Source organism: Nyctereutes procyonoides, unplaced genomic scaffold (genome assembly GCF_905146905.1).
Source record: "Nyctereutes procyonoides isolate TBG_1078 unplaced genomic scaffold, NYPRO_anot_genome, whole genome shotgun sequence".
Classification (NCBI taxonomy): domain Eukaryota; kingdom Metazoa; phylum Chordata; class Mammalia; order Carnivora; family Canidae; genus Nyctereutes; species Nyctereutes procyonoides.
Genome location: NW_026575051.1, coordinates 300,966 through 326,059, shown reverse-complemented (window position 1 = coordinate 326,059; position 25,094 = coordinate 300,966). Strand labels below are relative to the sequence as shown.

At 38.6% G+C, this 25,094-nt stretch overlaps 2 protein-coding genes across 3 annotated transcripts in view; one reads left to right on the top strand and one right to left on the bottom strand.

Moving 5' to 3' along the window:
• Positions 1-2,102: 2,102 nt before the first annotated feature.
• ARG1 (arginase 1) lies at positions 2,103-14,624 on the top strand. The gene is made up of 8 exons (XM_055329798.1): positions 2,103-2,585; positions 6,679-6,751; positions 8,344-8,518; positions 10,776-10,935; positions 12,551-12,645; positions 12,978-13,082; positions 13,760-13,896; positions 14,130-14,624. Exons 1-8 carry the CDS (start codon positions 2,529-2,531, stop codon positions 14,294-14,296), a joined length of 969 nt encoding a protein of 322 aa, XP_055185773.1. The 5' UTR covers positions 2,103-2,528; the 3' UTR covers positions 14,297-14,624.
• Positions 14,625-16,962: 2,338 nt separating this feature from the next.
• Positions 16,963-25,094, bottom strand: part of MED23 (mediator complex subunit 23) — a 45,168-nt gene continuing 37,036 nt past the window's right edge. For both annotated transcript variants that reach the window (XM_055329796.1, XM_055329797.1), the window contains 5 exons: positions 24,776-24,848; positions 23,143-23,357; positions 21,651-21,771; positions 20,557-20,688; positions 16,963-18,309 (listed from right to left, as the gene is read on the bottom strand). In XM_055329796.1, the coding sequence (XP_055185771.1) occupies positions 18,142-18,309; positions 20,557-20,688; positions 21,651-21,771; positions 23,143-23,357; positions 24,776-24,848 (709 nt within the window). In that variant the 3' untranslated portion in view covers positions 16,963-18,141. The remainder of the gene's footprint in view (positions 18,310-20,556; positions 20,689-21,650; positions 21,772-23,142; positions 23,358-24,775; positions 24,849-25,094) is intronic.

The window sequence follows — 25,094 nt, the reverse complement described above, 5'->3', positions numbered from 1 at the left end:
ATAGGAAGGTAATCTCAGCTTGATATAAGAGGAACCTTCAGGATGTTAGAGTATAAAAAAATGCTGACAATGAAATTTGAAAGAAAGCAAATCACTATGGATTAACCTATAAGTTTAGTAAAAATTCTGGCAGAATTCTTTTTAAGGACTCTAATAACTTAATCTAAATACATAGGGGAATAGAAGCCTATAAGTAGCTGAATCACTTTTGAAAAAGAAGAACAAAAATGTTATTCTTGCCCCCAAAATGGTTAGATGTACCACATACCCATGATAACAAAACAGTGCAGACCTGGTACAGCCACAGGGAAATAAGCCAAAGGAATAGACAAAAGAACTTGGTGACAGATTCATGCTTTCAGGGGAACCTAGTACATGATGGAGATACAATTCAGTGGGGATCCCTGGGTGGCGCAGCGGTTTAGCGCCTGCCTTTGGCCCAGGGCTCGATCCTGGAGACCCGGGATCGAGTCCCACATCAGCTCCTGGTGCATGAAGCCTGCTTCTCCCTCTCCCTCTCCCTCTCCCTCTGCCTATGTCTCTGCCTCTCTCTCTCTCTCTCTCTCTCTCTCTCTCTCTCTGTGACTATCATAAACAAATAAAAATTAAAAAAAAAAGATACAATTCAGTGGTGAACCAATGGACTGCACAGCAGAAACTGATGGACTTCATGTGGAAAGATATAGTTGGAGGACTTAAACAGCATAAATGGATGTAGAACTAGGTATGAAAGAAACTCTATAGCAAACAGAAAAAAACATAGAAATACATATTTTTGATATTGGAATAGGAAGGATTTACATGAAATTGCCAAAACACAAAGCATAAGGGGAAATATAGAATTTTCTATTTCAAAATGAAAGATTTTTAGTGATAACATATACAAATTTATCAGATTAAATACTGACAGGTTGGAAAGTTATTTGCAACATGAACACCCTAAGAGGTTAAAAATACCACAAGTAAATATCTAGGATATACAGACAAATTCACAAGTGAGAAAAAGGAAGGCTAGTTAGAAAATGGTCCTATGAAAATGGATCTGTGAGTCCTTGGTTTCCTCATTGACTCATTCAATGACTATGTACTGAGTGGGATCACGCACCAGCACTGTTCTCAGCCCTGGGGATAATATAGCAGACACAATTCCCTGCCCTTATGGCATTTAAGTACTCCATCATATTCTCTTCCATCAATAGGAAAAAGACATTAGTTTCTACTAAACGAATTTTCCTTTTTAAATGCCAGTCACTTGAAAGCTGGAGGAATTTTTCAGATGCCTTTCTTTAAAATCCATACTTTTGCATGACAATAAACAACTTCCAGGGACACCCAGTTTTAACAGGCACAGAGAGCTGACATTTCACCTGTGTTAAGGCTGTAGAGCCTAGGGATCCCTGGGTGGCGCAGCGGTTTGGCGCCTGCCTTTGGCCCAGGGCTCGATCCTGGAGACCTGGGATCGAATCCCACCTCGGGCTCCCAGTGCGTGGAGCCTGCTTCTCCCTCTACCTGTGTCTCTGCCTCTCTCTCTCTCTCTCTCTGTGTGACTATCATAAATAAATTAAAAAAAAATTAAAAAAAAAAAAGGCTGTAGAGCCTACTGGTTAGGTGGATCCAGAAAGCCTAAGACTGAGTCATGGCTTTTCCTCTATAATCTGTGCATGGCATCTGGCAACTTTCCTGAGCTTCAGTTTCTTTACCAGTAAGAACAAATGGGAAGACTTGCTGTACAGTTGGTATAGGATTAAATGAGAACAACATCTGGCACATAAAAACTTAATGTTGGCTATTTTTATTGCTATATCTTGATTATATTATGATTCCAAGAATTGTTATCCCCCCACACACCATATTTCAAAATTTGTATGGTAACATCTTTGGGTTATTAATCAGATACTGCATTATTTTTTTAAGTAATAAGGAGAAAAGGAAATCATATGCTTCCCTTGACACTGTACCATGGTGCTGCATGAGGTGTGTCTCATGGATTAACCATTAATCCTAGTGTGTGAAACCTGTACTCAGGGTGGCAGGGCTGGAAGGCATGTGAGCGACCGACTCTCTAGATACAGCCCTGTTCCACACAGGAGGATTCAGAGGCCTAAAGGAGGTTAAGTGCCCTGCCTTGCATTTCCACAGCTAGAACCATGACACTACATATGTGGTTATGATTAATTGATTATGATTTGAAATGATTATCATGCTTAGGAAATCGAAGCTGTGGTTAGAAAAGATTCAAGTCATCCAGCTGACTGTAAAATGGGAGTGAACTGGTGTCATGAATAGTCTCATTTAATTAGAGACCTAGACTCAAAGGACTCATGGTTGTTCCTGGTATGAAGAACTTGTGAGACTTCCACTTGACTGTTCTTTGGTGCAGTGGGTGGAGCCAGCCTTCCTCATTAGAATAAGGTAAACAGATTCAACCCAGTTATAAATGGAAAAAATATGTGTCCTCAGTCACTGAGGGTTGTAGAGAGTGGTGCCTGGCTGGAGAACTCAGTGCAGTGGAGAGAAGGGAGCAGAGCATGAGTTCCATGGCAAAATCCATTGGGATCATCGGAGCGCCTTTCTCAAAGGGCCAGGTGAGTAAAAAGCGTGGCCTTGCATAATGAATTCATTACAAAGTTTCAGACTTTAGAATTAGTAAGCTGTTAATGTCTTTTTAGTTCAGTTCCCTGGTACGACGGGCCTGAAATATGGATTTTAAAGTCCTCTTAACCATTTTGGGACTCCTAATCTCAGCTGCAGCCAATTTTACTTGAATCTACTAAATTTTTCTTTGTATTGTTCAAGAGAATGTATTTTTATTGAATGGAAATGGGCTATTTCTGTATTATAGCTTTGGGTTTTAGAGTGCCTGTGTAAAGGTGAGAGGATTCTATGAAAACACATTGGTCAGGTCTTGTATTCATGCCTAGAAACATTTCATAGATTGGTAGCAATTTTCAGACTTCTTTTATTCTGCAAAACCTAAATGAGATTGCTTTATGTAACTTTGTGAATCATATTATTTGAGGGCTTTAATGATTCTATGAAAGTGTTAGTTCATAGGCTAGGTAGAACGCTTTGTGTATCTCTCTTTGAGGGAAGAAAAAAGAAAAAGGAAAGAAAAGAGAATCCAACTGGAGGTTGGCAACGATGAAAGGACTAATGCATTTATGAAATTCCCAGATAGCCAATACACGCCAGCAACATTGCCCTTTGCAATGTCTTTTCTTCTGCCCAAACACACTCGTCCTGGCAAAGACGGTGTGATTATAGACCTCAGATGTCAGCGTGTGTCTGTGCTTAAAGCAGGGAAAACCAAGAACAAAAACACAAGCCAACAAGACAAAGTGTGAGTTGGATCTCCTAGGGTTGGTATGGTGGTCGTTTCAAACAGGGCTTCATTTTCGACCTTCTCTTTGCCCACCTGGGCAGCGTTTCTTTGATCTCATGCTTGGCACTCTGGCGTTTTATTGCAAAACAGATTGGGAGAGGTCGAGGGTAGAGACCCGAACTGCATCTGGACTGTCAGTAAACACTGCTGCACTTCCCCCGTCGTCCTTCAAAGTTCTCTCCCAGAACATGGGGACATTTTGCTGACATAGAAGTGTTTCTTCTAGCGCTCGCGTTAATCGCAAAACCCACAATATACTCCCTTATTCTTGGGATGGGCTTTGATGAAGACAGAATTAAAATAACTGAACAAAAGGAAGAAAAGGCGGGAGGGAAAACAAAAAATTTGAGGGAGAGGAGGCGGAAGCGGAACATACTCTGGCCCTTGGATCTCAGCAGATTCAATGCTATGAGAATTAGATAGCCTTTTGAAGGGATAGTATTTTTGAAATACAGCCTGATGCATTTTCTTTTCTTAGTACTTTTTTTCTTTACTGCTATAGCTCTTCCCCTATTAAAATTTGGCCCCATGAGAATGAAGCTCATTGTCTCCTGATAGTAAGGACTCAGAGAGAGATGTTTCTACACCAAGTCATAGCATAGGAGGAAAATAGTGGCCAGCATATTAGCATCTCTCCTCACCGAAAGGCAATAGAAGTTTACAAATAGACAAAGGAGAAGATTAAGGGTAGATGACTAGAAGGTTGAGTCTAAGAAGACTTCATCCCGTCTCACTCCCTTGCAAGGCAGTGAGCAGTGGGGGAGAGTTGATGGCAAAAAATGAGATAAGTATTATACTTAATATACTGTTCACTAAGGCTCAGAGACGTTTAGTAATTTGCTAAATTACTAGCCTTGACTGTGTGATTCCAGACAGGATCATATAATCCCAAAGACTATGTACCTGACTTGTGTTGATGCCTGTGGATCCACAGCAGACTTGACACTTGTGACCAGTTAGGGCTTGGGGCCCAGCCTCAAAGTCAGTAGAGCTAAAGAAGTGATTCCCAAAGTGAGCAGATAAACCAAGAAATAAGAAGAAAGCAATCGTGAGAAGCAGTTAGAATCAAACAACTAAAAAAGAATCATGGAAAGTATCACTCTGGGAAATTTAACCATGGTGTTAGAGCAAATATAGTGTCAACTAAGAGGTTTCTGAGACTTGTTCTAAAGGTTGAAAGGAAAAGGGAATTGTCCAGGGAGTTTTCTCAAGGTGACAGTTTTTGAGCATCTACTAAGCACTACACCACATATCTCCCCAAGCTGAAAGAACACTGGGCTATAATCTAATAATGGAGGAAAGACCAAGCAAACAAACACAAAATGAAAGGCAAAATTTGAGCCAAGCAGCACTGGATTGAGGGTTTCTTTTCTTTTTTATTTAAAGATTTAATTTATTTATTCATGAAAGACACACATACAACAGAGGCAGAGACATGGGCAGAGGGAGAAGCAGGTTCCATGCAGGGAGCCCGACGTGGGACTCGATCCTGGGACTCCAGGATCACACCCTGAGCCAAAGGCAGACACTCAACCACTGAGCCACCCAGGGGTCCCTGGATTGAGGTTTAAAGAAGGGGCAATTATATCTGCTCAATGAAGGCGGTGTGTGGGGCGGTCATGCAAGAAGGGAACAAAGGAAGAGAGCAGAATGTGTCAGGCAGAGGGGTGGTGGGTGCTTGTTGCCAAGAATGGGAATTTGACATCCAGGATTGGATTGGCAGCCAGGGCAAGTCATCTGTAATTGGAATTAGGTAGAAATATTTGCTTCGTTTGGGGCCACAGCTCCAACCCTAGGGACAGACACATGTGTCTTTCGGTGCATCTTGTCGTTGGGTAATGCAAATAACTTTCTGTGTGTACAAGCCTAGTTGGAAATTAGAATCAGAGAGGTACATAAAAGAACTGTTTCTTCAGATTTCTATTCTGCCAGGAAGTTAGAGAGGATTTATTGCAAGGAGGAAGTGTGCTCACTTCTCTGACATAAAAACAGCAAGGGGACTATTCTTGTTAGTCGTGCTTAAGCAGGTCAAAACCTGAAATACTGGGTTGATCTTGGATTCAGGTCCCAGGTGATGATGCATTTCTTTTGCCTGTTTCGTTCCCGGGAGCTCGCTAACTCAGCTAACTCACTGCTGTGAGGACCTGCACGTAGGGCTCTCTCATGCCAGGTTCTTTTTTTCTTAGGCTTTTATCCAAGTCATTCTGGGGTTAGCCAAGTTGCTCTACCACTCAATCTGTTTTCCTGAAAACCTCATGTTGCAAGACTCAGCTGAAATGACATCTGCTCCATGCAGCCTTGCTTGACACGCTCTGTCCCCAGCAGAATCAGGAGCATCCTGTTTTTGTTACTATGATATCTTGTGTCTACACTGAAGCATATCTCCAAAGTACTGTAATTGGGGTTAAGTATACAAATTCCCTATTAGCTTATGAGTTCTTCAAAAACAGAAGCCCTCTCTTTTTAGTGATTGTATCTCTATCAGAGTGGTTTTGCACAAAATACATGTTCACCATGTTGACAGTGTGGTGTCTGTCATGGGAAGAGGAGATGCAGGTTCTGGAATCCAAAGAACCTGTTATGAACAAAGGCTCTTCCGCTTGTTAGCTGTGTGTCTACACGAAAATTATATAACCTTTCTGATTCTAGATCCTCATATTTGGCATAGGACTAACTCAATCTGCCTTTCTGGGATGCTTCAAGGAGATGGTATAAATTCCTGGCTCTGCCTCGGTGTCCATCGAAAGATGAATGGATAAAGAAGATGTGGTTTATGTATACAATGGAATATTACTCAGCCATTAGAAATGACAAATACCCACCATTTGCTTCAACGTGGATGGAACTGGAGGGTATTATGCTGAGTGAAATAAGTCAATTGGAGAAGGACAAACATTATATGGTCTCATTCATTTGGGGAATATAAATAATAGTGAAAGGGAATAGAAGGGAAGGGAGAAGAAATGGGTAGGGAATATCAGAAAGGGACACAGAACATGAAGACTCTTAACTCTGGGAAACGAACTAGGGGTGGTGGAAGGAGAGGAGGGCGGGGGGTGGGGGTGAATGGGTGACGGGCACTAAGGGGGGCACTTGACGGGATGAGCCCTGGGTGTTATTCTGTATGTTGGCAAATTGAACACCAATAAGAAATAAATTTATTATTAAAAAAAATTCCTGGCTCTGTAGGAACTCAAAAAATGATAGTTACTATTCACTTGGTTAAAGAATGAAGAGATTTTCTATTGTGGACATCTGATCACGTCTGAATTATTTTATTTCTTTTAATCATTCAGCCACGAGGAGGGGTGGAAAAAGGCCCCACAGCACTGAGGAAGGCTGGCCTGCTGGAGAAACTTAAAGAACAAGGTAATTTTTCCATTGAAAGATGACCAGATGGGATGCCTGGGTGGCTCAGCAGTTGAGCCTCTGCCTTTGGACACTGGGGCTGCCCAGTTTGGACGTTTCTTAAATAAATATACATTTGCCTTTTGGCCCAGAAAATCTACTCCTAGGTATTTACCCAAGAAAAGTGAAAACCTATCTATACAAAGACTTGTACTTGAATGCTTCTAGCAGCATTATTTATAATAGCCAAAAGAACGGAAACAACAACATACCTATCAGCTGGTGAAGGGATCCAAGACAAGTGGTACATCCAGACTATGGAACAGTAACCAACAGTAAAAAGGAACAGACCACTGACACAGGCAAAAACATGGTTGAACCCCAAAGACAACATGCTAAGCGGAAGAGACCAGACACAAAAGACTACCTACTGCATGATTGCTTTTACATGAAATTCTAGAAAAGACAGAAGCATAGCAGCAGAAAGCTCATCAGCAGTTGCCTTGGTGTGGGCGCAGGGAATGACCGCAAAGGGGCATTAGGGAATTTTGGGGGGCTAATGAAAGTGTTCTAATCTTGATTATGGTGGCAGTTACAAGACTGTAGATATTTCTAAAACTTGCTGACCTGTACACTTAAAATGAATTTTAGTAAGTAAGAATTATGTCATGAAGCTGAAAAAAGGAGGGGGGATAGAGAACAGAAGGGTTGTAGAAATGGACTGGACTGTCTCTCAGTTAAAAAGCATAACTTGGTCAGATTTTATATCAGGTTAAATTAGTTAAAGGTGTCCCTGAATCATGGATATGCACAAATATATAATAAATACAATATACAATGACTACTTAGTTCAGAGCACTCAACTGATCTCATGTCACAGTTTTATGTGAGGTCTGTATCTTGAAGCCTCCTAATGCAAGGCCTTCTAGGAAGTCCACCCAGGTCCTTAGGAACTTCAAGTTACCTGCGATTTCTCCTTATTAAAAAGGTCTAATAATTAAGCCTTTATTTCCTGAGCTCCCTGACGTGTGATGCTCGTTGCTAATCACACTCTTACTGAATTCTGACAATACTACCATGAGATAGGTGCAGTGCACAGTGGAGGGAGCTGAACTGCTTCAGCAGGTGGCAGATTGGATTGAAACCAAGAATTGTTAATTATAGTCAGAAAATTTAATACTGGTGTATTTATAGTCAGAAAATTTAATACTGGTGTATTTTCTTCTTTAAAAAAATGATTTCTTTATTACAAATAGAAAAACATGCTTACTGGAGAAGAGTAGAAAGCATATAAGCAGAGAGGGCCATACAGAGATAAAGACAGTGAGGCCACTCATTAAGCCCAAACCAGAAGATTAGTGCTCTTAGGCTTTGGTGTCCAGCCTCACTGGATTGATTCCAGAAGTATTTACCAAGAGCCCAGTTTACAGCTGAGATGATGATGTCAGGCAAAAGCAGACATGGTTTCTACCTTTGCAACTTTTACAGTCCTTCCAGGTATTTTCTTTGCTTCTACTTATAAAAGTACACTGTTTTGTGAATTTGGAATCCTCCTACATGGACTGTTTGGCAATCTTTCTGTAGTAATCTGAAACTTTTGGTCTTAATTATAGACTGTGATGTGAAAGATTATGGGGACGTGCCCTTTGTTGACGTCCCTAGTGATCCTCCCTTTCAAATTGTGAAGAATCCAAGGTCTGTGGGCAAGGCGAATGAGCAGCTGGCTGGTGTGGTGGCAGAAGTCAAGAAGAACGGAAGGACTAGCCTGGTGCTGGGTGGAGACCACAGGTCTTGTTTAATGATTCTCTCTGCGAAATCTGGCACAAATGGCATAACCAAAACCGTAAGAAAAGAGAAAATATGAATGGGAAAGCACTGATCAATACTCTGTACCTAATTTTCTGACTTTTTAAATTGTTTTGGTTATTACTTTCTTCTGGAAATAGAGACTTAGCTCTATTTGAAGTCTTGCACTATCTTTATTACAGCAGAAAATACACAACATGAATGGATTTCAGTAAAATATTCAGTACAAACTCACATTCCTAAATAAATAAGCATGAGGAAGTTCATAGCCAACTTATTGCACTTGATTCCTGATAACAGGAATAACTCATTTAAGTCAACCTTTACAAGTATGTCTCCCGTTATAAAAGTAATAATTTCAAACTTCTGAAATGCACACACAAACACATAAATAAAATAGTAGTAATTGCAGTTTCCTAACCACCATTTCAAGTGAAATTGCAAATTTGGCATTATTTCCTTCCTGCCGTACTGTTTTCCTTGTACCTGATTTTGTTTAACAATGGTGTTATCCTATACTTTGTTCTTAAAGTATAAATTTCCCTGTTACTTCATGATATATACAATATACATATTTTTCGTATGTATACATATATACAATATACAATTCCTGTTGTGTAATTTTTCATCAAGGTGTTAAATCACTATAGATGTCCATATTGCCACATATTCAGATAATTTTCAAATTTTCATGATTATAAATAATGTGGTAAAGACCATTTTTGTGCATGAGCCTTTTGATGTCTACTCTCAAGGTCCCTGAATACATTATCAGAAGTCTGATCAGATCAAAAAGTACAAGCATGACAATGGCTCTTGATGCAAGAGTCAATCACTTCAGCTCCCTGATTTCCTCTAAAGCAGAACTTTGGGAGGGTTTCTGGGGCAGCCCCGGTGGCGCAGCAGTTTATCGCCGCCTGCAGCCCGGGGCGTGATCCTGGAGACCCGGGATCGAGTACACGTCGGGCTCCCTGCATGGAGCCTGCTTCTCCCTCTGCCTGTGTCTCTGCCTCTCTCTCTCTCTCTGTGTCTCTATGAATAAATAAATAAAATCTTAAAAAAAAAAAAAAGGAGGGCTTCTGCATGATGAAACTGAAGTTGAGAAACCAGGGCTCACTTTCTATTTTAAGTGGAAAAATCTTAAGTGGAAATTTTGAGTGGCAAATAGCCCCAAGACCAAAAATATGAAGGGAAAACAAATATCAAGCTGGATAATCAAGAACTAAACTTCAAGGCAGAGTGCCATCACTTTGAGAATCTATAAGTTCCACAATTCTCTGAATGATATTTGATCATCTGCAGGTGGGAGAACATGGGCGCTGTATGACAAATCCTAATCTTTGAAATTTTGTGTAAAATACCACTTAGCTCTTCCATTCTGGAAAATTTTCTGGAGCTTGGAGTGTTTGAGCTGAATTTTGAAAGTTCTGGACGGGGCTAAGAGCAGGTCTTTATTTATTTTTTAAAAGATTTATTTATTAATTCATGATAGACATAGAGAGAGAGAGAGGCAGAGATACAGGCAGAGGGAGAAGCAGGCTCCATGCTGGGAGCCCGACACGGGACTCGATCCTGGGACTCAATCCCGGGACTCCAGGATCATGCCCTGGGCCAAAGGCAGGCGCCAAACCGCTGAGCCACCCAGGGATCCCCAAGAGAAGGTCTTTAAATGTATGGCAGGTAGAAAGTTCAAGCAGAGCGCCTGAGTGTTGAACAGCAAGTGAGCACCCAGGGTATGTTGGCTGAAGTGGATGCAGGGATTTCTGAGTGACGCTCCCTAATTGTAAAATAATTGGATTTTAAGAAAAATGAGCTCTGTGGTAAGTCATTTGAGAGAATGAAGTATTTACCAAGAGAGATGAGAGTACAGAAAATGAGTCTGATTTAGTCTTGAGAATTAAATAGTCTCATGCTAAGGAATTTCTTGTGTGGCTACTGTGTTTATACAGATTTAATTTTTGGTTAAAACAATAATTTGCAATTTTATTAGAAGGCGGTTTTCCCCCTAAAATCACATTTAGTAAGGCCATTGATGCAAACTTAACTTATTAGTAATTAAGCATAAGCTGTGCTTTTCTACTGTTGTAATTGCTTAACTGGCATCTCCAATTAAAAACCTATCAGAAATATCAGCCATTTTGACTTAAAGGAAAACCAAGTGAGAGCACTGAGTTCATAATATGATGGATGTAATAATATTGCAAACCTGATGTTCACACAAACTTTTTTTCCTCTAAAGCATGGCTATTGGAAGCATCTCTGGCCATGCCAGGGTCCACCCAGATCTCTGTGTCATTTGGGTGGATGCTCACACTGATATCAACACTCCACTGACAACCACAAGTGGGAACTTGCACGGACAACCTGTGTCTTTCCTCCTGAAGGAACTAAAAGGAAAGGTAAAAGGCTGGTTGGTATTCTATTAGGAAAGAATCAGCTCTTTAGCAGAGGTTCAGGAGTTACAAGGGAAGAACCCTATGCCATCTTATTTTTGGTGTAATCTCAAACCATTTCCTCAGCAGCCAATAAGCTTAAGGGTTGGTGCATGAAGGTAGTGAGGCTCTGTGCCTCTACCTTACATGACAGTTTGCAAACTGACTTTACATCTATCTTTCCTTTTGATTCTTAAACTACACTTTTTAGTGTGTAGGGCAGAGAGTAATCCTTTATAAGCAAGTCAGTAGAGATTCAGAAGTTAACTTGCTCAAGATACATGTCAAGCACATAGCAAGGCAAGGGCCAGAACTGGTCTCCTATAACCTACCTCTTTCTGCTGCCTGCCACACAGGCTCTCATTCTTACCAATCGTCTCCTCCACATCATGGGATCTTTTTCAAAAATGGAGTTTATTTTTTAATTTTTTTTTTCAAAAATGGAGTTTTAAAATGTGAATTACAATGGTTTATTATTTAACATCTTTACTATGAGAAGTTTGTATCTACATAAGAGGAAGAACTCCTTGCTCTTTAGAAATTTTTCTAAAAGATGTGAGATGACATTCCAGATTAAGATTTAACATTGTGGTTCATATTCATTGATATTCTGTAGCAAATAAAACAATTTTTATTGATGTAGCTGTAGAATATGGGTCTTTACAATAATACTTGGGGATTCAAATCCCCTTGTTAAATGCTCAGAAGTAACACTTTTTTTAAAAAAGATTTTATTTACTTATTCATAGAGACACACAGAGAGAGATAGAGGCAGAGACACAGAGGTAGAAGCAGGCTCCATGCAGGGAGCCCAATGTGGGACTCGATCCCGGGTCTCCAGGATCACACCCCAGGCTGCAGGTGGCACTAAACCGCTGTGCCACCGGTGCTGCCCCATTTTTTTTTGAGATTATGTATTTATTCATGGGGGGGGGGGCGCAGAGACAAGCAGAGGGAGAAGCAGGCTCCATGCAGGGAGCCCAATGTGGGACTTGATCCCGGGACTCCAGGATCATGCCCTGGGCTGAAGGCAGGCTCTAAAACCACTGAGCCACCCAGGCATCCCTGAAGTAACACTTTCTGAACTGATGACCAAGTGATAGGTTTATAAACTTGCAGTGTAGTTAGCACATGGCAATAGCCACTCTTGGCTCTAGGACATTTGGAGAGCAACCAAAGGTCTACTTCAGAATTTCCCCTAGTCACTCTAAACCATCCTTGGGATTAAGTCCTTACTGAGAAGAGAAATAAAGAAAAAGCTATGAAAAATTATAAAAGCACACTTGAGTTTTTTATAGCAGTTTTGGAAAAGCAGGGCCCAGTGGAATGGGGGCACAGAGCAGGCAAATGCTGACCAAATGATTCAGGTCGGGTCTGAGCCACAGGCTGAAGGTAGCTCTATACATGTCATCTATAGAGTACCACAAGCAGAGGTAGGCAGTGTCTTCTCAATTTTGTATCTTCTTTTAATGATTGCCTTGAAATTTATGTTCTAAATATAAGATATGTGCAACTTAACTTTAAATGTAAGATTTGCTCAAGAATCACATGTATTAACCAAATGGAAATACTGCAATTTTAGATACCTGATATACCAGGATTCTCCTGGGTGACTCCTTGCCTATCTGCCAAAGATATTGTGTATATTGGCCTAAGAGATGTGGACCCTGGGGAACAGTAAGTTTATTCCTCGATGTGAATTATCTTCATTTTCTCTTTTGCATGCTAGGCATGCTGGTCAAAGCTATGAGAAAAAAATGATTATAAGCACCAGGTATATATGTCAATATCTATATACCCATATAAATATTTATGTATATAAATCAGGTGATTTTTTACATTAGTTGACCTGCTGTTAAAAATATTTATATATACATATAGTTCATAGAATTTAAATATTTTGTGAATCTTACCACAATGATCTTTTCTTTAAAAGAATGGGAAAGGAAATGAGGGCATAGAGTTATACTCTTAATTAATTGTAGGATTATCTTACTATCTCCTCATAGCTACATTTTGAAAACTCTGGGTATTAAATATTTTTCAATGACTGAAGTGGATAAACTGGGAATTGGCAAGGTGATGGAAGAAGCACTCAGCTATCTACTAGGAAGGTATGATGCTTGTGTGGGTGTAATGTAAATATTATTAAAAGGATTTCCTACTGATGCTAATCAATGTAAATTATTAATAAAGCCCTCATGTAAAATATGGAACTTCACTGGATTGTTACTTTTTATAAAGCAAGGTAAGAACTATATTTATGTACTGTATATTAAACCACCAACTTATTTTTTTTGAAGAGTTACTTAATTTTTATTTTGAATCTTGCTAACTGTAGTTCTTATGATTTTTTCTTTTCAGTTATTTTTTTAAATTTATTTTTTATTTTTCAATTTGCCAACATATAGAATAACACCCAGTGCTCATTCCATCAAGTGCCCCCCTCAGTGCCTGTCACTCAGTCACCCCCACCCTACCCCCACCTCCCCTTCCACCACCCCTAGTTCATTTCCCAGAGTTAGGAGTCTCTCATGTCTCCCTTTCTGATATTTCCCACTCCTTTTTCCTCCTTTCCCTTTTATTCCCTTTCACTATTTCTTATATTCCCCAAATGAATGAGAGCATATAATGTTTGTCCTTCTCCGATTGACTTATTTCACTCAGCATAATACCCTCCAGTTCCATCCATGTCGGAGCAAATGGTGGGTATTTGTCGTTTCTAATGGCTGAGTAATATTCCATTTAAACCACCAACTTTAAATGGAATTTCTTTCCTACCTCTTAAAAGAAAAAAAAGACCAATTCATCTGAGCTTTGATGTTGATGGATTGGACCCATCCTTCACACCAGCTACGGGCACACCAGTCACGGGAGGTCTGTCTTACAGAGAAGGTCTCTACATTACAGAAGAAATTTACAAAACAGGTAGGTGAAAATTGGGATGAATAGAGAAGCAAGTATAAACATAGCCAGTATATAACTATACCTTCCCCCGCTCCCCCAATCTGAAAATCAAGTCCTCCTGGACACTTCCAGAATGCTGATCACATGAGGCAATCACCACCTGTTTATACTCCTAGATAATATTTCAAGGCAGGGTACTGAATTAAACATGTCAATTGTCTAACAAATTACATTATTTTCAATTGTTGTTACAGGGCTACTCTCAGGATTAGATATAATGGAAGTGAACCCATCTCTGGGGAAGACTCCAGAAGAAATAACTCGAACAGTGAACACAGCAGTAGCAATAACCCTGGCTTGCTTCGGAGTTGCTCGGGAGGGTAATCATAAGCCTATTGACTACCTTAACCCACCTAAGTAAATGTGGAAACATCTGTAAAAATCTCACAGCTAATGTCATAATTAGCTAATCTAATAATTTACTTAAGCTTACAGTTATCCTCCCAAAGGTTTGGTCTTTCTGAAAAATGTTCTGCCTTGTAAAGTATTAGTATAATTAATATGAGCTACCAATTCCCTCTTGGTGTGAAAGTCAAGACTTGGAAATCCTAACTTTTGTGTAATTAAAAAGACACCTAGGGTGAGACTCTTGATATCAGGAGATAAAGATACCCCACCTGAAAAGAGACCATATTCCCAGGTTGTTCAAAAGATGTGATCTTTATAATAAACTCTTTATATTAAGGTTCTATTATGTCTGTATGTTTCTAAACACATAGATTTACTAAGGGTTTAAACAGCCACAGTGAAATCATCATCCCCCCAAAATTGTAGGACTGCTGAGATGAAACTCTGGCTCTGGTTTCTTCAATTGTAAAATGGGTAATGGTTAGGCCTCGTGAATCTCTAAGTTCATTAATGTTAAATGATCACATTTTGCTTTGTCTAAACCTCAGACATGATATTGATTTATATTTTAAGCAAGGCTGCTATTCTGGTAGCCTTTTTGGAGGTAGAAAAAGAAATCAAACTGCTGTTTCTAAGATCTTCTAATTCAGATGGGAATTTCACATAGAATTATCTGTGGCTCCTAAACACTCCCCCCACCCTCAACTTCACCCACTGAAATTATAGTATGTCTCATTAGCTGAAATCCTCAAACAACCCAAACACTCATCTTGGCTCAGGCATATAGTAAGGGAAGTGGAATAAAATAAATAAGAGTAAACTACAATTGATCCTTGAACAACAAGGGTTTGAATTGCATGCGCCCACTTACAGAAAGATTTTTTTTTTTTGATACAGCACAGCAACATAAAATATATGTTCTCTTTCTTAGGATTTTCTTAGTAACATTTTTTCTCTAGCTTTACTGTAAGAATATAGTATATAATGCATATAATATATAAAATATGTGTTGAATGGCTGCTAATGTTATCAGTAAGGCTTTCAGTCATTAATAGGCCATCAGTAGTTAAGCTTTTGGGGAGTCAAAAGTTGTAAATTTCCTACCCTTGCATGGTTCAAGGGTCAGGTGTATAATCAAAACCAGGGAAGCGAAGCGAACTCTTCCCCTTCTCCTTCCTCAACTTCTATAGAACTTCAGTGGATCTGTAATGAAGTCCATCCCATGAAAGGATTTTTATTGCTGTAATAGCTATGTGTTAAAGAGCCTTATCACCTGATTTTTCACATGCAACCTAATTACTTTTAGATAAGAGCAATTGTGATGGATCTTTTTTTTTTCCTTTTTTTTTTAAAGATTTTATTTATTTATTCATAGAGACACACAGAGAGGCAGAGATACAGGCAGAGAGGGAGAAGCATTTCAAGTGCTCAGTAGGCACATGTAGCTTCTGACTCTGTATTGGACAGCACAGATAGAGAATATTTCTACCACTGTAGAAAGTCCTGTTGGACACAGCCACTCTAAAATTACTCTTAACTTTCAGAAAGAAAAACTTTTAGGATACAATGAATATACAGGCATTATTTTGTCCTCAGGTGCATTCTAAAACCAAATAAATCTATCTTCTTCTAATGCCTGATTAACAATTCTTTCAAAAGCCTATTTCAGGAAAATCACATCCCTGTATTTTTAGTTGGAGAGGAAAAAAATGGAATTTTTTAATAAAATTTTTTTAAAGATTTATTTATTTATTTATTCATGATAGAGAGAGAGAGAGAGAGAGAGAGAGAGGCAGAGATACAGGAGGAGGGAGAAGCAGGCTCCATACCGGGAGCCCGACGTGGGACTTGATCCCGGGACTCCAGGATCGCGCCCTGGGCCAAAGGCAGGCGCTAAACCGCTAAGCCACCCAGGGATCCCCGAATTTTTATTTTTATTTTTTTAAAATTTATTTTATTTATGATAGTCACAGAGAGAGAGAGAGAGAGAGAGAGAGAGACAGAGAGAGAAGCAGGCTCCATGCACCGGGAGCCCGACGTGGGATTCGATCCCGGGTCTCCAGGATCGCGCCCTGGGCCAAAGGCAGGCGCCAAACCGCTGCGCCACCCAGGGATCCCTTGATCCCCGAATTTTTAATAAATTAACTGGAATGTATCTGTCCTTAAGAAAGTGACACTGATTTTCACTTCCTTTATTGTGGGTATAATATCAGGGTCACAATTATTTCCATTCTATGATCTCAAGACATATTCTTCAAGACAGTGAGAACATACTGAAACTATGTTAAAAGCAATACTTAAAAAAAAAAAAAAGCAATACTTGAATTCATTTCTAGCTTAAAATTTCTGGAGAATTTTAAGGATATTATTAACCTAGAAAAATTATTTATACAATTAAAGAAATTTTACATGGCAAATAAAGATTTAATGATTAGAAAAATATGAACCACAAGGAATATAAAGGCCTAAGAGGAATGTATTTGGAAATAAAGATCTGGTTTGTCAAACTTCTCTGATTCTTTAAAAAAAAAAAAAAAAAAAAACAACAAAAAGCAGTAACTCTTAATTCCTAGGCCAATGTCAGTCACCAACTATAGTGCATATCCCATAGAAACAGTCCAGTTCTCTGTTGTAACCCAGTCAGCATACTGCCTGGAACACAGCAGACACTTGTTCAGATTGAATAAATAATCAAACCATTTATTTATCCAACAGATTTTACTGATTATTTTTCAAGTCTTTTACTGATTATTTTTCAAGTCTTTTACAATCTTAATGCCATTCTCCCTCTCCCCAAATTAACAGTTTGTCTTTCAAAATCTGATAAACCCTAAAGAACCAAAAAGTATGCTATATTTAAAAATACAAATACTTAAACATTTTAAGATTTTTTATAAAAATTTAAAGAATCGCATCATAGGCCAGGTCAAAGTGTCAAACTTGGAAAGCAATTAATTTATTTTTAAAAACAGAGATTGGAGAATCACCATTTAAGCATGACTTTATTAAGTGTATGCATTTCTATGTTATTTATTTTTTAAAGATTTTATTTATTTATTCATGAGAGACAGAAAGAGAGAGAGGCAGAGACATAGGCAGAGGGAGAAGCAGGCTCCACGCAGAGAGCCTGATGTGGGACTCGATCCTGGGACTCCACGGTCACGCCCTGAACCAAAGGCAGATGCTCAACCACTGAGCCACCCAGGTGTCCCTCTATGTTATTTTCTTAGATGGCTTCCAACTCATTTCATACAATAAGTTCAAGTCCACAGCAAAGGCAACTAACTTGCCAATCTACGTTGATAGAACCATTAACCCATTTATTTAGAAACCTATGGTAAAAATTTTAAGCCATTTTTAAAAAAATATGCAACTGTGTTTGCTCCTGAGATGCAATGAAATCTAGAGGCCTTCACTTGACAAAAAAAATCTCTTATCCCAAACATACACCAAAAGAGACTTATGTATAAAATCATTTGAGAACTCTTTTCTAATATATTTGAACACTGAAGTCATTAACAATAAAAATTAAAAATAAAACCAGTGGCTAGAATAAGAAGGACTGGAAGTATCTAATGAAACTCATTTGACCATAGATACCCTCCGTATTCCTAGGTAGCACTAATAGTTATAGATATGGCCAACATGTAGCAGATCTCTTAGAGACAAAAATATAGATAGAGAGGTGGGAGTCATAAAGTATCAGTAGATTCATCATTTGAATCAAAATAAGACAATCTGAACATCACTGCTTCTACTACACCACTATGTAGCCTGATTATGTTCAGATTTAATAGATTAGAGTCCATTTTCAAAGACAAATGTATTTCCATTGTAAACACCATACACGAGAGGACTTCATTGAGTTACTGGTAATGACACAGGCACCTGATTAGACTGAGGAGCTGGAGACCCACTATTTATGGCTTGTGGAGGCACTGCAGGTGGTTCCATCTTGCTAATGTGTGTGATGAATCGAAGACGAAGTTTTAAAGCTGGTTTTAAATTACAAATAATCTTCTCTACCTAAGAAATAAACACATTAAAAAGTATTTTAACCAGAGAACTTCAACTTCCCACCCTTAAAAAAGTGCTTTATACACATATGGAGGCAATAAACTAGGGAGTGGATGAGAAGTTTCTTTATATGTGTTTTATGTTTTAACAAAAGCAAATAAAATCATTTCTCTCTTACATGAGGAAAAAAATTGTGTTCTCCCTCATACACATTATGTATGTGCATATGAGTATGCACATATAGTCTATATATGTATCAACTTACAAAAACATAGTCATTCACCTAGCCAGCCAGTCATCCCACTGTCAAAAGTTAATATAGCTTACACTAGAAATTTTTTTTTATTTTTTTTTAAAATTTATTTATGATAGTCATACAGAGAGAGAGAGAGAGGCAGAGACACAGGCAGAGGGAGAAGCAGGCTCCATGCACCAGGAGCCCAACGTGGGACTCGATCCCGGGTCTCCAGGATCGCGCCCTGGGCCAAAGGCAGCCACCCAACCGCTGCGCCACTCAGGGATCCCCTACACTAGAAATTTTATGCATCCAACCAGCTCACCATCCTTTTCTTTGTCAAATATATATTTTTAAGATTTATCTATTTAGGGATGTCTGCATGGCTCAGCAAGTGAGCATCTGCCTTTTGGCTCAGGTCGTGATCCTGAGATCCGAGGATCGAGTCCCACATCGGGCTCCCTGCATGGAGCCTGCTTCTCCCTCTGCCTATGTCTCTGCCTCTCTCTGTGTCTCTCATGAATAAATAAATAAATCTCTCTCTAAAAAAAAATATATTTATTTATTTATTTACTTGTGAGAGAGAGCGAGCAAGTATAAGTGGGAGGGGCAGAGGGAGAGGAAGAATCTCAAGCAGACTCCGAGTTGAGCATGGAGCCTGACACAGGGCTCCATCTCATGACTGCAAGATCACAACCTGAGCTTAAACCAAGAGTCAGACACTTAACCAACTATACCACCCAGGCCCCCAGTTCACCACCCTTTTCAAATGCCATCATCACAGAAGCATGATTAAACTTTGAAGTTATTTGAATAACTTATATCCGTAACATTTATATATAAATTAATGTTTTGGTTTTGATTTATACTTGGAATTCAAACAAAATAATATTAGATCTACTTTTACTTAAAATATTTTAAAGAAATAAAAAACATCAAGCAGTTCCATGGTTTTCTTAGCTTTATTCAAATGTTCTTTGACCTTACCAGAAGAGATTGCCCAATAATTTTTCTTTTCTGTATTCCCTGTGTCAAAGTTTCTCAGGTCCAGATATAAAAGATATGCTAAATAAAACATTTCTGTATTGGTTCCCACTCAACTGTGACAATCTTGCTGAGGCAATAAGGGAGTCAATATCCTCCCCACCACATGTCCCTAGCTCCAAGTCAAGAATCCAGTAGACTAGGATTCATACGTTTAAATATCAGTTTACCTTCCTTTCCTACCAGAGAAAAAATTAACGTTAAGCTATGGAGGGGAGGTCATTTCACCTACCTGTCCTACCTCTTCCCTCTGAAAGAGCCAAGCTTCTGTTTCCTATAGATAGGAAACTCAGTTATGATTCAAGGACATCCTTTCCATTTTCAGATCACTTTACTAGGAACTGGCTCTTTACATGCTGAGCAGAATGTGCCTCCCTTTAACTTTACTGGAGTTTATATGCCTTTTGAAGTGACACAGAACAAATCTAATGCCTATTCTGAATGGCAACCTTCCAAATAATGAGAACACGAACAATTCCCTAGGAGTTTGAAAATTCAGTCTAAGTACCTCCAGTTCCTTCAAATACCCTTTATGAATTATTCCCTTGATCTTCCTGGCTTCAGTCTTCAAGTCATGCTGCAATCTGTCCAATGTCCTCATAGTGCATACCCTAGTCACTGTGGGGAAAAGTAGAATCTCCTTCACTCATTACACAGCACCTCTCTGGTCTTTAAAAAGTAGCCATTCTGTTTTGTTTCTTCCTAATGAGACTACTATTTATCAACTACCTAGGTCTTTTCCAGATGTCCTGTTGCAAATATCAAGGGGAAAAGTATGAGAAATTATAACATGCATGTATTCACTATTACTGGAATTACATATGTAGAATAATGTGCTCATAGTCTTAAAAAGGTCTGATAATATTAACCTTTTCCCCTTAAAAGAAAAAACATAACAAAAATACTCAAACAAAAGTATATCAACATATACTCAAGTTTTCTAAAGTAAAGATCATTAAAAGATAAAGTTAACTTACCTGTTCTTTTACGCTGTCACCAGTAAACATATACTTCATATGATATAGGAAGTCACAGATGGGATCCATGTAATTTAAGTGGGTGCTACACTGGTCTACATTCAGTAACATGTCATAAAATGCCACGCCAATCTATTTAACAAATAATATAAAATTATTTAAGTGGGCAAAATGGTTCAATAATTTAGAATGATGCAGCTGGACTCCATTATAAGACTAACACAGAAAGATAGCACATTTGTTGAAGAATTGTCACTGATCATACAAACCTCTATGTGCATGGGATATATGATATGGTCTGCATTTTTCTTAAGATTTATTTATTTCTTTGACAGAGAGTTATATGTGTGTGAGAGCGTGCACATGAATGGGGGGAAGGGCAGAGAGAAAGAATCTCAAGTAGACTCCCCACTGAGCAGGGAGCCCGAAGTAAAGCTCAATCCCACCACCCTTAGATCATGACCTGAGCCGAAATCAAGAGTTGGATGCTTAACCGATTAAGCCATCCAGGTGCCCTGATATGGTCTTCATTTACAAAGGAATCCAAAGTGCTACAAAATGCCCCTTACTAGGGCTTAAATGCAATTTCTCTTCATATTTCAGTAATGTTGCTTAAAATAAAGAGATAGATAATCTCCTTTCTAGAAACTATTTCTTAATGTCTGAGATAACTGCGGCCTCAGAGATACTTTAGGTTGTACCTCCTTAGTTCCATTTGGTGGCTCATACTTTAAGGTTCTACTTATCTCATTTTCTTTTCTCTATACTCTTGTTAGAGGTGACTGACTTCATCCATTCCCATGATTTTAATTAATTCCTCTGTCCTATAGTGCAGGCTCTCAAATGTACTTCTCCATCCTTAACTTTCTGTTTAACTTTGAAAATGAGCATTTCCCCTGCATTTCTAATTCAATACATCCCACATCAAACTTGTTATAGGCATACTAAGTTATGGGTACACTAAATGCTCTAAAATTGTTCTTAGATCCTACTAAACTAATTTCATTACTAATGGTTAGAATATATATTTTGGAAAACACTGGAAAAGAAACATTGATAGATTTTTATCACAGAAAACTCATATTACAGTTTACCTCTATCATACACCGAGTTCTCTCTTGCTGAAATCTTTGTAAAAATGGTCCCACAAGATGGTACACATAAAGCAACTGGAATTCAGTCTTCACTACAGGAAGAAGGACTTCAGTGAGAAACCTAAAATTTGAAGATTAAAAATACAAATTTCTTGTGACTTCAAATCAGCTGAATTGTTTGAACTTGCTGATATGGCCTACCCACGTATTTGTAAAATTTGTTACTTTTTGTAAAGTTTCTTTTTCTGAAATCTCATACTCTCATTGGCTATTATTCTTATTTGATTATCAAAATAAATTACTTCAGATTTAGGGGTCATTCTCAGCAGTAAAATTACCGAATGAATTACAGTATCCCCTACTTGAAAACTTGTGTTTTCCTGAAAACTTGTGTCAAGCCACTTTCCTTTTACAAAAGACCTACATTATTAAAACAATAGCTTTTTGGTAAAAGCAAAAATTCTCTTTGGTTTTCTTTTGGGTAGCAAAAATAGGTACTAATGTAGGTTTTCTGCAAAAGTGTATTGGCGTAACATGAACTTTCAGAAAGGGGGACACACTTCACTCTATGTCATTTTGGCTTATGGAAGGTTTCTTAGGAATGCTCTACTTTTGAATAGCAGTAAAAAACTGTATTTGAAATAAAAAGAGAATAACCAATCTAATATAAATGCCATCCTCAAGAAATCTGAATCTAATTATACCAATTTTATAGTCAAGAAAAATAATCAGAAAATAGGCTAATATGAGTTATTCAGTTCAAAATGCAGCTTTTGGCCTCGGTGTCCATCGAAAGATGAATGGATAAAGACGATATGGTTTATGTATACAATGGAATATTACTCAGCCATTAGAAATGACAAATACCCACCATTTGCTTCAACGTGGATGGAACTGGAGGGTATTATGCTGAGTGAAATAAGTCAATTGGAGAAGGACAAACATTATATGGTCTCATTCATTTGGGGAATATAAATAATAGTGAAAGGGAATAGAAGGGAAGGGAGAAGAAAATGGGTAGGAAATATCAGAAAGGGAGACAGAACACGAAGACTCCTAACTCTGGGAAACGAACTAGGGGTGGTGGAAGGGGAGGAGGGCGGGGGGTGGGGATGAATGGGTGATGGGCACTGAGGGGGGCACTTGGGATGAGCCCTGGGTGTTATTCTGTGTGTTGGCAAATTGAACACCAATAAAAATAAATTTATTATTAAAAAAATTGCAGCTTTTGGGATATATTCTGGAAAAAGCATGCACTTGATTAAACCTCTTGAAACTGTAATAGAAAATTAGATAGCAGATTATTTCTTGCACAAATTAATTTTTTCAAACAATTCTGAAATAAAGGAGCTTTTTCATGATCTAGAAACTCTAATTAAAACTCACTTTGCAAGTTAGTCTGTTGAATGAGACACACACCTCATGTGTAAATGAGATTAAAAAACACAAAATAAAAAAAAGCAAAGTTTATTTAAGAAATCATAATACCTACTTGGGAATGAGAGAGAGTTGCCCAATGCTAGAATGGTGCCACACAGCATGTGCAAGAGCTAATGTATAGCTGCAGCTCATCTCGGAGTAGGACTGATGACAAGCAGTGAAATCAAAGAGGCGGAATGGATAGCCAACCCACTCTGACTCAGATGTCAAGCTGGGACTACTGATAACACTCACAATTCGATCATGCAGGACAATCCAATATGGCTCCTTTAAAATCACAGGAAAGCCTCATGAAAAATTATCACTTATCCAGTATTCCACCCCATTTCCAATATCCACTCCAAAACCTAAAATAATGGCACTTTCTCATTCTTTAAAGTTTTTTTTTTTTTTAACTTATCTAGCTTGTGTTTTGTGTAATGGAAATTTTGAAGGCAAAAGTGTGTGGCTTCATAGTAAGTCAAATTAATCAGTAAGAACCTGGGGATAAGCGTCTGAGTTAGAATAGAAGGCTCTGTCCAGGGATGCCTGGGTGGCTCAGTGGTTGAGCGTTTGCCTTTGGCCCAGGGCCTGATCCTGGAGACCCAGGATCGAATCCCACATCGGGCTCCCTGCATGGAGCCTGCTTCTCCCTCTTCCTGTGTCTCTGCCTCTCTATCTCTCATGAATAAATAAATAAAATCTTAAAAAAAAAAAAGGCTCTGTCCAGTTCATTTAGTATGTGATATTTACTACACAGTAAATTGCTCTTACCAATACCTGTTATACAGACAACACTAGTAGCTGTATATAACTCAGAAGTCAATATATATATTTATATATAAATACTAGGAGGTGTGCAAGGAAAAAAACGATTGATTCAGAGAGGTGAATAATCAAACACGTCTGGAGAACACAGGATTAGACAATGTTATTGACACTGAAAGATCCCACAACAGACAACTGTGTGTCACATAAGGGAGACCTCACATGAGGGACAGTCAAGGAAAGGTTCACTGAAGAAGCAGGACCTAAGCTGGCAAAGAATGAATAGGCTTTCGAGAAGCCACCGAAAGGAAGAGAGGTTCTATATAATGTCTCGTGCTGCAACATATTAGAAGTACTTAAAAGATACCTTAACAAGTATTATTTGCACAAAGGCTCTAGATAGATTAACATGTTAAGTGGTCAAAAGTAGATGAGATTTTAAGATTTTTTATAAAAGATTTTATTTATACATGATAGACAGGGAGAGAGAAAGAGAGAGAGAGAGAGGCAGAGACACAGGCAGAGGGAGAAGCAGGCACCATGCAGGGAGCCTGACATGGGACTTGATCCTGGGACTGCAGGATCATGCCCTGGGCCAAAGGCAGGTGCTAAACCGCTGAGCCACCCAGGGATCCCCTAGATTAGATTTTAATGTAAAAGTAAGGCTGGATAGACAAAGTGGGACCAAAGGATGCAGGGACCTACAGCTCAGGAAGATTTTTAGATCTGAAGCAAAAGACAAAACAGTCACTGTAGGTTTCTGAAGCAATAAGAATACAGAAATTTTAAAAATATGAAACACTTCCTTAATTGTGTGATGTCCTTATGCAGGGCATCTTATTTTTTTTTTTTAGGGCATCTTAAATGCATCTTATTCTTGTGGAGACAAAGAACAACTGCATTCCATTACTACGTACAAATCATAGATATTAACTCACTGGTAGTGCAGTGATGATCAGTCCAATTGCATTCATCCATGCTGTAATATTCTCTCTTGGTACTAATGGCTGACTATAAGTGAAGAGAAAATAATAAAAATGTGAAATTATAAAAATATGTTTGATAATGGATCTTATTTTGAGAACACATACAATTCAGGGTTAACAACTAACCTACTCCAATAAAAGTACAATGGATTTTTATTGAGGAAAAATTTAATATACCCAAAAGCTAAATAAGGCTTTTCTTAGTTGTCTCCTTTAACAATGGCTGCTGGGATGAAAGACAATTTCCACATATTTATACTTCTCCAATCAT